A 14,065-nucleotide genomic window follows, 5' to 3' on the forward strand; every position below is an offset into this window, starting at 1 on the left:
ATAGTGAGGCTATTCTGCGCCTATGCGCAGTTGCTATTCGTACTGCACACATCCCTAGTTACAACCCGAAATACTGTGAGTTACAACTTATTAGGTAGACCAGTTACAACTTCACATCTAGAAATGCATAATGGCAATATGAGAAGCTAACACTGTTAGTTACAATTTGTTAGGTAGATCAGTTACAACTTCACGTCCATAAATGTATAATTGCAACACGAGAAGCTAACACTATGAGTTACAACTTGTTATTCGCATTGCGCACATCACCTAGTTATAACCTGAAACTCTGTGAGTTACAACTTGTGGAGTGTGCACAGATATGAACTACAGTGAGTGTACTGCAAAATATGCATACAGTATATATATATATATATATATATATATATATATATATATATATATATATATATATATATATATATATATATATATATATATATATATATATATATATATATATATACTATTTTCCCTTAAAAAAACTTTCACCTTCCAAAACTAAAAGGTCAGGAGACATCCCTTGTACCTTATTTCTTCGGTACTGTCTGAAGTGCCCTCGCCCGATCCTGCATCCATCGATTTTCTCATCTCATCAAGGACCTACAATCAAGGTATGAGTCAATTCTCGATTTTCTCATTTCATAATGCAGGGAACTATGTTATTCGGACCATATCGCAAAGCATCCAACCATGTGGGATTATAATGTGTAGCATACACAACATATAAAAAAAATCATTATCTTTCTTTGGTATAACAAAAAGTGAGCTTACGATGTTAGATAAAGTTTAAATGTTAAAGAATTATTGCTATCAGTTCACTCGCTTACTAGTTAGGTTGATAGGTCTATTTTTTTTCTAAATGTATTGAAAGGGATGTACAAAACCTTAAGATTCAGTTCTAAGAAGAGGGGGGACTATATATGCATCAATGAATAGATAAGGCCATGAATTAATAAAAGAAAAGGCGGATAACATAAGTTAAATACCCTAATATTTTGTTTTAGAGTTAGAAGAAAAATACTCCACTCTATACCGGCAACTTTAGGCTGGCATGAAATGTTTTACATGTTGTTGGACGTCATTCTCATTTCGAATCCGTAAAAAATATTTTACTTCTACTGCCCACTGGGCCCTGAATTTCCCCTGAATTAAGGGTCTACAAGTAAAGAGTTGTTTACTTTTGCAGATTTCCTATGAATTTTCACGAATGTACTCCCTTCATTCAAGAATGTAAGACGTATTTTATTTTAAAAAAAATAATCAAAAGTAAACTTTAACCGTTAATTTATCTTATAATATATTATCAATTGCTATAAAATTAATATTATATTAAAAATACTTTGAAAAACACAAATTTATTGAAACAAGTTTTGTATATTACACATGTATATAATTTAACTAATTATCAGTCAAAACTTATGAAGAGTGATTTTTTTTAAATAAAATAAATTTTACATTCTTGAATTGATGAAGTAATTATTAATGTAACAAGCACCCTGGATCCTGACAAATCACCCAAACAGGACAACCCTCCTAATCGTGTCTCTAGGAATGAAAATGAATAGGAACAATTAGAAAATCTCTCGAACTATTTTTATTTTCACATTTTCTTTTAAAGATGGAATAAAAATGGGAAAGTCAACAATGAGTACAAACTCGAGAATATCATGATATCTAAAACGAACCAATCCAAATAAAATATACTGATATCGGTTGGAAACCGATAATTTAAACCAGAAACACTGATCCAAAGAACCACGACTTCAAGTATTGACATCATACATAATTAATTTACACCAATAAAAATAATTCATACTATACATAGATAGACCACATAATATCATAAGTCTCAACTACTTGACACAACATATAGTCACGTAAAGATTAGAGTTAAAAATAGCGTAGGTAAACAGACTAAAACTTGATCACTAGGATCTAGATGAAGTTTAGGATACATGTGATGTTTGAACTGATCCAAAAATCCAAAAACATAAGAAAAATGTAAAAAACTGATCAAAACGGGATATCTCGTCCATTTTCACCCGTTGGTCTCTGACACCCGAGGCAGCGTCGCGGGCCCACGCTACATAACCGACAGGTGGCGGGTGTTGCCCGCCAGCGTAGCAGAGGCATTTCCGGCCGGCAGCGAGGTTAGACCATCTACAATGATTTTGTTTCAGGGTCGAGAATCTTTTCACTACGAGATTTTCGTTTTTTCCAGTGTTTCAATAATTTCTCTTCACGGTTTTTTCACGAAGTGATTCTCTGGGTTATTCCTTTTAGGATAGGATTCTCTCTTATTTCTTTTCACGATTCTTTTCGAAAAAAAAACTGTTAAAGATAAGAGAAAATAAAAGAAATAAGAACGAGAAAAAAATTCAGGAAGGAAAAAAAATGAGGAGAATACGATTGGAGACGGTCTTACCGTCGATCTGAAAGCCCTCCCCACCGGCCAGGCGCGGACCTCCACGTACCCGCCCCGCCCCGCCCCTCCCCTCCCCTCCCGTCAACGTGTCCGCCCCAAAACCCTGCCTCCCCTGCCGCCTCCACCGCCCCTAGCCGCGCGCCATGGCCACCAACGGCAGCTCCCCGGTACGCGCGTCGCGGTGCAGCACGACTGTTTCAGGATTTTTATAAGATTGGTGGTGTTTTAATTGGTCTTTTTTGGGTGTGGGGGATTTTGCAGAGGGTTAGGGACACGGAAAGCAGCCTGGAGAAGGTGAAGCGGCAGCTGTCGACGGGGTCCGGGAGGTACCTGCTGCAGGGGCCCCTGCTGAAGCGATCTGAGACGGTATGATGGTTCTTGGCCTTACCTTTACCCGGTCGTTCTTTGGGTGATGAATCATATGGGATTATTAGGTGTGTGAAGATTCGAATTTGGTTCTAGATTTGGCTAGTCATGGGGTTTAGGCGTGGAAGGGTTCAGCTTTGGCGCTGAATTTTGTTTTAGTATGGGTTAATTTTGCATAAAAAAGTATGGGTTAATTATGAAACTGTGTATGGTTGGTAGTGGCTAGTGGTAGTTTTTTGGGCTGTGATTGTATGGTTGGTAATGCCTATCTTGATCGGGAGGCTAGGAGGTCAATGAGATTTGGCAGGTTACAGTTAGGAGTACTGCATTGAATTGTGTTTATGCGCACAATTTAGTATTTGATAGCCGATTCTAGCAGGGTAAGGAATTCTGTTGGTGTTCTCTACTTGCTACTGTCCTAGAAAGAAAATACATTTCGATTGCTCACCTGGGACTCAAATAATGCAGCGGGGATGTTCGTAGCGATTATAGGTTGTCTTTATTTGCTGATTAGGTTTCTATTTGCGATTATAGGTTGTCTTTATAGCAATTTCATCTTCTGAACTCTTATAATATTCTCTCGAACAGCTGAGGAAATGGAATGAACGATGGGTCATATTGGACCCAACTTCTGGAAAGATGGAATACAAGTATGGAACCTTGACTGTTTTGTAACCAAGAATGCCAAGTAAATTCCAACTATTACCTCAGCATTAAGTGATTGTTTTGGCACAGACTTCGGAGGAATGAAACTGCCATTAAGGGGACCATTCTATTTGCTGCCTCAAGCACCATTACTTTATCTCCTGTGAACTTTCAGTAAGACTGCCTTATGAACATAAGCTTTTCTTAGTATGGTGTATCTAATTTTGAAGATTATAACTTACAAATATTGCTCCAATTCTTGCAGAGGGATGCTAAAATATGATGGTTGCTGTTTCTGTATCCTATTTTTTTTACTCAAAGATATTTTTTAGGAAGCATGTCTCCAATAGTTAAATGTAGAAGTATCACATGTTTCAAGTTTTTAGTATTCTTTTACTATATTTAGACATTGGAACTCCTCAAAAAAAGGATTACTTTCTTTGTGCTGAAACTCCTGGTGCTGCGAAAGCTTGGGTATCTACATTAAAGTAAGCGTTCTGATCCATGATCAGTTAGTATATTCTCTATAGGATTTTTTTACGCTTCTGTCTTTTGTATGTTAATGGAGTACCTAGCAAAATCTTAACTCAGTGAAAGCATGCAAACTCCAATGTGAGTGTAGAATCATTATGAGGGTGGATTATCATCCATTTGATCATTGGATGCTAAGAGTGTACAGTGGACCCTGCATCTTACTAATTTGGTGTGTTGTGGTGTTACGGTGAAATCTACTTTGCATAGTTAAGCTACTCCAATGTCAGCGTCCTATTCCTGTTGCTGTATCCTGACTGTAGTTTCGTGTGTTATGTTGATATGATACAATCTCCTTAACATAATTAAACTACAATATTGGAGTCCTTATTCTTATTGCTGCATCCTGACTAGTTATTTGATGTTATTAAACAGTGCAACTCAGTTAGTACTACGAGCTCATAAAGAGGCAGTAAGTTCTTTGGCTGGGAATGGCTCTCCAGCTACATTAGGTACAGTTGCTACTGCAGTTGCTAATGCTAATGCAACAGCCATGGAAGCTACCAAGGAGATAGAAGCAGCAATGAAGGTTTTGATGAGGGCAGCTCTTGGGTTGGGTTCAAATAACTCCAATGATGGCCAACTTGATGATCTAACCATCATGAAGGTCTGCATTGGTCTCTAAATGATTATTACTTCGTTACAATACTATTGTAATAAGTATTTTTCTCTCTCAGAATTTTAAATGATATGTTGCAACAGAATGTGCAGTTATCTAAAATAGACTACTGTTAACACTTGTGAACTAACTTCTTATATTTCGTTGCAACCGCAGTAATATTCCTACTTGACTTTGCTTTTGTGGTCATCATATAGTACATAAGCACAATTTCTGTCAGTATTTTGACACCATTAAGGCAAGATACAATATGCTCTTAACAAATTTTGAGAAAATTCATCACTAGAAGAATATAGTGCTCCATGCTGTTATATGCAGCTGAGAATTGGCTTTTCTTGGGAGGCTGAAAATGTTGTCATGTCTATTATGGCATGTCATACTTCCAAATTTTTGCTGATCACTATAGTAATTTTCATTGTTTACATTGCTGAATTTTTCAGATGTCTATCTTTGTGTGGTAATACATGCTGATTGGTGCATGAATCTGAGGCATTGCTGATTTTATATGCGTGTATGATTTGATGAATATTTTTCGCTCTGTTTCTCCCCTTCTCAGGAGACTCTCCGAGTGAAAGATGAGGAGTTGCAGCATTTGGCTAAGGATATTCGTTCTCGTGATGCTACAATAAAGGAAATAGCAGATATATTAACAGAAACTGCAGAGGCTGCGGAAGCAGCAGGTTCCGCAGCTCATACAATGGATGAACAGAGACGACTTCTATGTTTGGAGATTGATCGCCTAAAACAAGCTATGGGAAGACAAATGGAACAATCAATGGTTAAGGTAAAAAAATGTATATATAATTTTGATTTGTTGGTACTCTGAATTCGTGACACGAATATGGTCTCGTGGACTTTGCAGCTAAGACAATCTGAAGAGAAGGTTATTAGTGTGAGCAAAAAGAAGGACCAGTTGATGAAGGAAAGAGATGCTGCATTTCAAGAGGCTCATATGTGGCGCATTGAACTAGGAAAAGCTAGAGAGCAAGCAGTGATACAGGAAGCAACTATTACCCGAGCGGAGGAGAAGGCAAGGGTTTCTGAAACAGATGCTGCAGCTCGGATAAAGGAAGCTGCTGAAAGGCTGCATGCTGTTGAGAAAGAAAAGGAGGAGCTTCTAGCTCTGGTTGGTGTTCTTCGATCACAAGTCCAGAGGTCTGATCTCATTCCTGTGACATATATAAAGTTAATAGTGTAATCTGCATGGTATATATATGTATCTATTGCCAGAAGTTCCACATTATGGGATTGGTAATGACTAAAACAGAAATTTATCTAATGCAGAGAACAGAGCAGCACAAAGCAAGTATGCGAGGAGAGATCTGAGTCATGCTCCGGCGCCGACAATTCACCCCCCTTAACAAAACATGTCGATGCATCAGATGATGATGTGGACAAAGCCTGTGTAAGTGACTCTAGATCAGTCCTGGTTTCCAGCGACAGCACTGAAATCCAACTGGCTGTGGATGGGGTGGACATCCGCCCTATCAGCGACGCAGAGTGGGGTGCCTTCCAGCAGTCGGAAGCGCTGATCGCGGATGTGCGGGAGGTCTCTCCAGAGGCAGGCGATGTGCGGGTGGCCTCTCCAGAGGCAGAAGGCGACAGCTTGGATATTCCTGTGGTCAACCCCCCACCGGTCAGTGATCATATGCAGGGAGGTGCAACTCATCCATGAAGGCCTGAGATTACTGCTACCGAATACCTTCTGAGATTGGTGTGATTATTGAGAACCAATAGGGATTTGAATCCTCTTGAGAATTTCTGTTGCGGGTGTTTGCGTCGATGCGGGTTGTATGTTCATTGTATTTGAGTATACAACTGAATAAAAAGATAATGGTATTTGGCCGTGTGATTGTAAATTATTCACTGCGCCCCCTTTTCATGTTATTTTTCCTTGACATTTCGTAATGAGAAAATGTATTGGAGGCAAAATCGACAGTGAGCTAAACAAAAATATACAGAGAGATTGGCATGCTAAGTTAATTCTTATATGAAAGCATAAGCCATATTGGATGTACAAAATTCGGACAATTGCCTTGCAAAACATCAGTATTCTGGTTAGATTGAAATTGTCTACAAGAGGCAGACAGCAGAACTATTCCATGTAGCACCGACGACATGTCAATTTGATCATGTTGCTGTCAATATAGCAGAAAACAGCGACGCCAGCAAGGAACATAAAAGGTCTTTAAGCTCGCCGGAATAACCACATACTATATAATACTTGCAATGGAGGCGAAATGCAATTACAATATCAAAACCCACTTTCAATGGATAAGAATACAAGCAGTAGTAACCTAGAAACACAAATAAACTTGCACACGCCATGGAAGCCAACAACTGAACTTCTAGTCCTAAGCCTCAACAGCATTGGGCCCTCTCGGGCTACCAGCATTGCTTTGGTGCTCATACTCCTGACTTGGAAAAACCTCAGACTGCAAACTCGTCGAGATGTTGTTCGCATGAAGCCATGTCAACTCCCACAAGCTGTCACCCCCAATCGTGCTCCTCTTTGCAAGGATCCCCTTGTTCTTCATCACGAGTAGAATGTTCTTGAGCAGGTCCGGAATTAGTTCTTGCAGCTTGTCGCTCCGTTTGCCTCGGACCTTGATTTTGATATACTTCTCCATCCGGCTAAGGACTCCCAGCCACAATTTGCAGAAACTGCTCAGCCCGAAAAGGTCTGGCAATAGTTGAAGGTATACTTTTGCAACTAGTTTCATGGCAAGCACGAGGGATCCTTCCATGTTCTTGTAATCCTTCTGGGAGTGATTCTGGCTGCTATCCAGCAAGTCATCGAGCAAGGCAAATATGACGAGATCAAAGGCGTGAGACCATGTGGCGGACTGGAGGCAAATCCCTTCTGTTGCTGTTAAGCATCGTTGGAGTGAAGCTAGCGCATGATTTCGCACCTCCTCTCTCTGATCCAAGCTCAACTTTTTCAGTGCTTGCAGCAATTTCAGCCACATCTCCCTGATTGCTTCCAATCCCTTCTCGGGTTCTTCACCTGTTCCTTTTGTCTCTTGAGACCACAGGGCAAGACTTCTAACAGAGTCAGACATCAAATCCAGGGCACGAATAGATCTATCAACTAAACCAACCCTGGACTCGGCAAACTGTCGTGATGCTTCAATGCAGAACGCATAATTTGCTAGTGAAAGGTGAGCCCCTTCTGACATGATAAACATGATAGCCTCAAATCCTACTTCGGAGGCATCAGGATGACGAGCTGTAAAGGAGAGCAGCAAGACTACTGTCCTCCAGCCCATCTGTGACTTTATATGTGACGCATTTGCTTTGACGAGGCGTGAAACCTCCTGTGTGATGTTCTCACAGTATGCGTCTGCTACACGTGCGTCGAGCTTGAGAACTAGTTGCAATGACCTCAGTAATTCATCAGCAAGGTTCTCCTTGTATGGTAGTAACCTCTGGCATATTCTCAGAAGTCCAAAAATAGCTTTCTCCACAAGAGCACATGGCATAACTGTGGACTGAACTATGTTGGCAATATGCTCATAAACACCTTGCCAGAGAAGCACAATTCGGTCTCGATTATTAAGTGTTATGGCAATCAACAGTTCCAAGCAGAAAACTGCTGTATCCTCATCATCTGGCGAACTGGCTACCTTCTGAGGCCGACCTGCAGCCCAAATCAGAGCCCTCGCAAGTTGAAACAGTGAATCAGGCTGCAAAAATTTGCTCTCTGTAAATATACTATCAATGCGGCATTTCTGAATTGTCTGGAGAGTCCTCTGGTGAGCAGCAAGTTGCTGCTCAGTTGGTTGTGATCTTGGTTCTTCACTGTCAAGAGAGAGAAGCTGACTAAATCTTCCCATAAGTCCAGAGGATTTCCGAGGCGTACCCATCACTGGAATATGAGATGTGGGAACTGCACTAGGAGCAGCCTTGCCTTGGACAGTTTCAGCAGAAAGTTCAGAATCATCAGCTGCATCACTAGCAACACGGGCAGGGAGAAGCCCTAGCTTATGCAGCCTCAGAATGCAATCCAATACATTCCTCCAGCCAGTACGTATGTAATCCCCATATCTGTTAGCTATAGTGAACAATGTCTCAGTTGCTAATCTAGCTTTCAGGTCATCTCCAAAGGCAGTAACTGGTTCCTCAACCAAAGAGGTATTCAAAAGAGTGGTGAATTTGCATAGAGAAACAACAAGATCATCCAAAACATCCTCAAGGTGATGAAATGCTGAGATCTTCGCAACACCCAAAAAGCCATCCACACAGGTCAACAGAACTTCTTCATGCTCCGAATGATCAAATACCACGGCAATGGCTGCAATAGTAGGGCCAGACATAACAGCAAACATATCATGGTCGAGGAAAGGCTGAGAGTCACCAACAATATACGGGGATGTAGACTTTGACTTCCGCATTAGATCTATCCAACGACTGGGAGACATTTCAAAATATCCGATACCCTGCTCAGGTGTGGTTTTAATCTCATTTCGGCAGATCGAGTGGTACAGCTCAGACAACATCTCACGTGGGAGGTCACTACCCCCATTTATGTTTCTGTTGTTCTTGATGAAGTCCTCCTCAGTCATCTTCTTCTTCACCTGCATGTTATGCTGATCAGTGTTCAGCATTATAATTGAATAAGACAGCAGTAAAGCAGTGTCCTTGTTTGCGAAAGCCTGAGGAGTCTGCTCATAGTATCTATCCGAGAAGGCCTCAAGAACCCTCTGTATCTTCTGAGATTCACCGGGAAGCCGGAAAGTCTCCAAAAACAGCCGTAGAGCAGTATCCAGGTTCATCTCCTGGAAATCAAAGGTCTGAGCAAACTCATGAAGCACCTGAACACAAAACTCATCGTGATTGCCTAGAAAATCTCCTACAAGATTCTTATCCAAACCAGCTGTGTAGCGGAAAAAACAAGCCACACTCTGGGGATCAAGCTTCTCAGGCAACAAATGAGTGCCTTGAAGAAACTCCAGACCTTTCTTTGGGTCCCTGTTGAAGTGATCAGCACCAACCATTAGCCTCCTTTTGACATACTTCCTTTGACGGACAAACGTCACCCAATGCTGAGGATCAGAAAAGTTCTCACACTTAACAGTCCAGAAAGGAGTGTATTCATCGAGCTCCACAGGCATGAGCTCAGGGCGTGAGCTTGCATTCCCGATATGATCAGTCATCCCCTGAATCACAGCAATCAAGCCTTCTAGAGCAAGAATGTGCATAGAAGACAAGGGGCAATTAATAGGAAAAGCGCTCTTTGATAGAAGATTTGCAAGCTCCTCAAACACATTCCTGCAGGTTATGTCACAGTCAAGATTGGCATACATTTCCACCATAAAACTTCTCTGTCGACAAAAGTCGACAAGAGCTTCCATTGCAACCTCCTGCTGATGATATGTTGCTCCAAAACGGGGTTGTGCAAGCCTTAGGATTATACATGAAAAGAAAGCCTCAAGCTGCAACTTGAGCTCAGTCCGGAGATGATGGTAAAGATTCAATCCAATACTGCACACCATTGAAAGGATGAGTGGATTCATCGACAACCCGAACTGCATTAAGTTTCTGAAAAGCTCGTCTTGCACTAAGGATAGCAGCTTCGGATGTTTCCGAATTGAAGACCCACCAAGCTCAATTGCTGAGTTGATCAACTTAAGAGCAAACAAAGGCAGATCTTCATCTAACCCAATCTGCTCAACAACATTGAGCAGAGAGCACAGGAAATGGAAGATCTCCACCATGCAAGGGACTCCATAAGGCTCCACGACAAGTCCACTGCCATCTGCAGAATTCTCATCAGATGTACCTGTCTCGGATGCATAGCTTCCATTGCCATTTTCCATTTGCCTGATCCCAAAAGGATGATTCTTATCCATGCCACCGATCTATCCAGAGTACAACATACAAAAACAATTATTAAACATGCTCTATGGAGCAACAATACTAGCATATTGTGCATGCAATAATATTTGGCAACGGTTCATAGTAGGGAAACAAACACCAAGGATCAATTCAAACTTCTAAAGGTCCTTTTCAATATTCCAAAAAAGTAAAACCTTTATTAGGGCGCACACCTGTCTTGTTTGATTTTAGTCCACCTGGATAAAACTCAGATGGATTCACTCACATAAAATTGTTAATTGGATTACCTTACTGTAAAGTACAGTTACATATTTGGATGAAGCAATTCTGCATGTTCTCAATTATAACCACAAACAGCAATCTTTATAGCCCAAACAAGATTCCTGATGAAAATTCTCCAAACCAGTTCGAGCGCATATATGCATTCCATAAGGCCGAAACCAGCACGACCAGGATTTTCTGTCACAACCTCAAACAAAAACTCCATTAGCAGTCCGCAGTTATGCACGCTATGGGGGTGGAGCTAGAAGATGCAAGGTGGCCAAAAGCCCAAAAGTGTTGCAGCAATGTCACATAAGTTGTGCACGTAGGTATCTTTGAGGTGGCAAGCTGCATTGTCAAAAGATCCAAGGCCTTTGCAGTGGTGATGTTACTTTAGAAACATCTGACATGTTAGCAGAGTTTACTTGATAGACTTGTTAGCTAAGAAACACCTCATGGTGTGTGTTTCTCAAACCAGCTAGTTTCAGCCTGATTTAGGGATACTTTCAAGAGTTCAAGGATGGATTCAGGCTGAAGATATTTCGTACCAAAATTGTGGTGAAAACTAAAACACCAGCCACATGTGCAACAGCATCACGGGATTTAGCACTTTTGCACATTTTATTGCGCAATTAAAAGGACAAATATTCACCCTTTCCCTGCCTCTCAGGCCTACCTTACCAGGCTCTACAGTACAGTTTCATCTGCAATTTTCACTTGGTAAGGGCCACTACAGGCATCGTCAAGAGAGGTTTTGATGGATATTGAAGTTACATGGCGCAAAGGCCCCACCCATATCAAGGTACGGATCTCCCAAACTAACACTTCCACATAATAACTACACTAAAGGCAATTCACATCTCCAGTGTCTCATCTTCTGCCCCGCCGGTTTCAACCAACACAATAGAACTCAAAACATTCAGCTCAGTGTAGTCCCAAACAAGCTACTTAATTGTGTGCGGTGCTACTATTTTCTCATATACAGTAAATTTGTTCTTGTCAAGAGTGAGATGCGGGGTTGACTGGCATTTGTAAACTCAATGCACGACTAGTGTCTATTGATAGCAAAAGCGCACACACTCTACCTCTGGTTTGACGGCAGTGTCGCCTCCATCACCACTGCCTATCTGCGGGAGGCGGGCGAAGACACATCGTACGAGCTCGTGCATCGCGTGCCGCGAGAATCGCTGCAACAGCTCACCCTTGCTCGCTGCCTGGTGGACGACGCGGAAGCACGTGTTGACAGCGGTGCAGACGTGCTGGTCCCCGAGCGCGGCGGCGGAGGGCGCGCGGAGGCAGGCGAGGAGCGCCTGCAGCATCCTCATGAGCACGGCCTCCTCGGCGGCGGGCTCGGCGCCGGCCTCGAACCGGCAGCTGGCGACGGCGTCGACAACCTCCCTTAGCGCAGCACCCGGGAGGGCGGGCCCCGTGAGCGACATCACCTCGTGGAGCGCGGCGAGGGAGGCGGAGGTGGCGCCGGCGCCGGCCTCCTCGGAGCGGACGGCGTCGAGGAAGGGCCGCAACGCGGCGGCGGGGAGGGAGGAGGGAGAACTAGCGGCAGCGGGGGAGAAGGCGAGGCGGCGCAGCGCCCTGAGGGAAGCGACTAGCGGGTGCTCGGCCGCGGCGTCGTCGGCCGCCGCGCGCGGGTGGCGGAGGCCGCGGCGCATGACGGCGAGCACGGTGCTGGCCTCCGCGGAGATCGCGCAGGCGACGGCCGCCAGGTCGGGGCCATCGGCGGGGGAGCGAGGGTGCTGGGGCTCCTCGGCGATGGGGTCGATGCCGCCTGCGTTGGGCAGCCTGGGGCGGCCCATTTGGGCGCTGTTGCTGGCGGGCACGGGCTAGAGGCTAGGGTTTGGGGTGGGGGGCGGCATGGGTGACGGATCTGAGGAGATGGATCGGGAGGAGGAGCATGCCGTGGTGGAGACGGCGAGGAGGAGCAGGAGCAGGACGGGAGTTCGTGCGGGGGCGTGCCCCCTCCCTTTTTCCTCGTGTCGGCTTTAATTTCTCCGCGCCGTGCCGTCGGTCGAGGCGGAAGTCGCGATGGACTGGGTGGGCCGGGGTCACACGGTCAGTCGAGCCAGCCGTCAAGGCCGTGCCTTTGGCTCCAGTCCTGGCTCTGATATCAAGTTATCACGATCTTACAGTAGCGACTTGATCGTCTTCACCATCCCAGACTCCCTCCACGACCTCGCCTTCACCATCCTCACCCCCGCCATGCTCCCCACGCCATCGCGCTCTTCGGCCAGGCCAGGCTCCTCCTCGACGTCACCTCCACCTTCCAGTCCTCACCCTCCACCTGCTCCCTCAATGCTCTCCTCTTCGCATGCATACTCTCTAGCAACCACGCTAAGGCCGTTCGCATCTTCTAAACCTTCTCGGATGCACATGGTGCCCAGATCTATCATGACTAGGAAGGAGGCGTAGCTCTCGACGGATTCAGTGGCGCACAGAGCCTTGGGCACAACACCAGCACGAACGCGTCAAGCGTGGCAACGGTGGGGCATCGGTGGCTAGGCGGCGGTAACAGCAAGAAGGATCTAGCCATCGGTGCAACGTCGAAGGGTGGACCGGTGGAGGCGCCACCGAGTGATGTGAGGTCATCGGGCGTGAGCGAGTGAGGGAGGAGGTGACGCGGCGGTGATTGGTGAAAACAAGACGGTAGTGACCAGGAGTGGGTGATGGTCAAGAGTGGGTGAATGATCATGTGAGTTGTGATCATGTAGCACAGGTATTGAGCTAAGGTTCTTGCTTCTATTGTATCGATCGAGAGTGGGCTGAGCTAAATACATTGCATCTATTGTATCAAGCGACCCGTGGACAAAATACAAAACCCGAGCCCAACCGACCCTATTCGGGTACCCAACCCCCAGACCCGTGAACAAAAATTAAGACCCGGACCCGGACCCGTCAGGCGTAGAATCCACGAATACTCAAACCCACATGTCCATTGCTAGCCCTACTTGTGATCCATGACCATATTGGTTTTGTCAAAATCACTGATTACCATTAGAGAGTATGGTTTAAATTGCAATGGTGAAATGTTGTTGGCCATATTTGTTGGGAAAGCAAACAGTAAAGGAGTTAAAATGTTCAGAGTTAAGAGTTGGAGCATAAATCATGTTCTTATCATCTACCATGTTGGATTGGCTTAGTGTGAGTTGTTACATCTTTTCAGTGAGCATCTCCAACCGACTATTCAAATCTTGTTCTCTATATCTTCATATAAGAAGCCTCTCCAAAAAAATCATCTCTTCATTTCTCTACGTATTTTAACCGACTCCTTAAATCTCACTCTCTAAATTCCACTCACCTATATTTTATTAGTATCCTATAAATAAAAAAATACCACATAATCAAATTTCAATAGCCAATAGCAA

General features: G+C 44.0%; 2 protein-coding genes across 4 annotated transcripts; one reads left to right on the top strand and one right to left on the bottom strand.

The window, feature by feature from the left end:
* The first annotated feature begins 2,453 nt into the window (after window positions 1–2,453).
* On the top strand, window positions 2,454–6,451 carry LOC133915747 (uncharacterized). 3 transcript variants are annotated; one of them, XM_062359031.1, is made up of 11 exons: window positions 2,454–2,595; window positions 2,690–2,794; window positions 3,383–3,444; window positions 3,530–3,613; window positions 3,705–3,736; window positions 3,846–3,927; window positions 4,346–4,577; window positions 5,146–5,373; window positions 5,452–5,744; window positions 5,874–5,994; window positions 6,081–6,451. In XM_062359031.1, exons 1-11 carry the CDS (start codon window positions 2,572–2,574, stop codon window positions 6,231–6,233), a joined length of 1,416 nt encoding a protein of 471 aa, XP_062215015.1. In that variant the 5' UTR covers window positions 2,454–2,571; the 3' UTR covers window positions 6,234–6,451. The 3 variants fall into 3 exon arrangements, with proteins under 3 accessions (XP_062215015.1, XP_062215012.1, XP_062215013.1); XM_062359028.1 differs by having other exon boundaries at window positions 5,874–6,451; XM_062359029.1 differs by having other exon boundaries at window positions 3,909–3,927; window positions 5,874–6,451.
* Window positions 6,452–6,625: 174 nt separating this feature from the next.
* LOC133915746 (ARF guanine-nucleotide exchange factor GNOM-like) lies at window positions 6,626–12,780 on the bottom strand. The gene is made up of 2 exons (XM_062359027.1): window positions 11,774–12,780; window positions 6,626–10,450 (listed from the first exon to the last, which is right to left on the bottom strand). The coding sequence occupies exons 1-2, from the start codon at window positions 12,497–12,499 to the stop codon at window positions 6,944–6,946; spliced, it is 4,233 nt and encodes a 1,410-aa protein (XP_062215011.1). The 5' UTR covers window positions 12,500–12,780; the 3' UTR covers window positions 6,626–6,943.
* Window positions 12,781–14,065: the final 1,285 nt, after the last annotated feature.

Source organism: Phragmites australis, chromosome 4 (assembly GCF_958298935.1).
Source record: "Phragmites australis chromosome 4, lpPhrAust1.1, whole genome shotgun sequence".
NCBI lineage: Eukaryota > Viridiplantae > Streptophyta > Magnoliopsida > Poales > Poaceae > Phragmites > Phragmites australis.

Bases quoted from the DNA above. Each gene is read 5' to 3' on its own strand.
- LOC133915746 (XM_062359027.1), bottom strand. From the start codon at position 12,499: ATGGGCCGCCCCAGGCTGCCCAACGCAGGCGGCATCGACCCCATCGCC. The intron at 10,451-11,773 runs GTAGAGTGTGTG...TACTCTGGATAG, and splicing joins ACACTGCCGTCAAACCAGAG to ATCGGTGGCATGGATAAGAA.
- LOC133915747 (XM_062359028.1), top strand. From the start codon at position 2,572: ATGGCCACCAACGGCAGCTCCCCG. The intron at 2,596-2,689 runs GTACGCGCGTCG...GGGATTTTGCAG, and splicing joins CCACCAACGGCAGCTCCCCG to AGGGTTAGGGACACGGAAAG. The intron at 5,374-5,451 runs GTAAAAAAATGT...TGGACTTTGCAG, and splicing joins TGGAACAATCAATGGTTAAG to CTAAGACAATCTGAAGAGAA.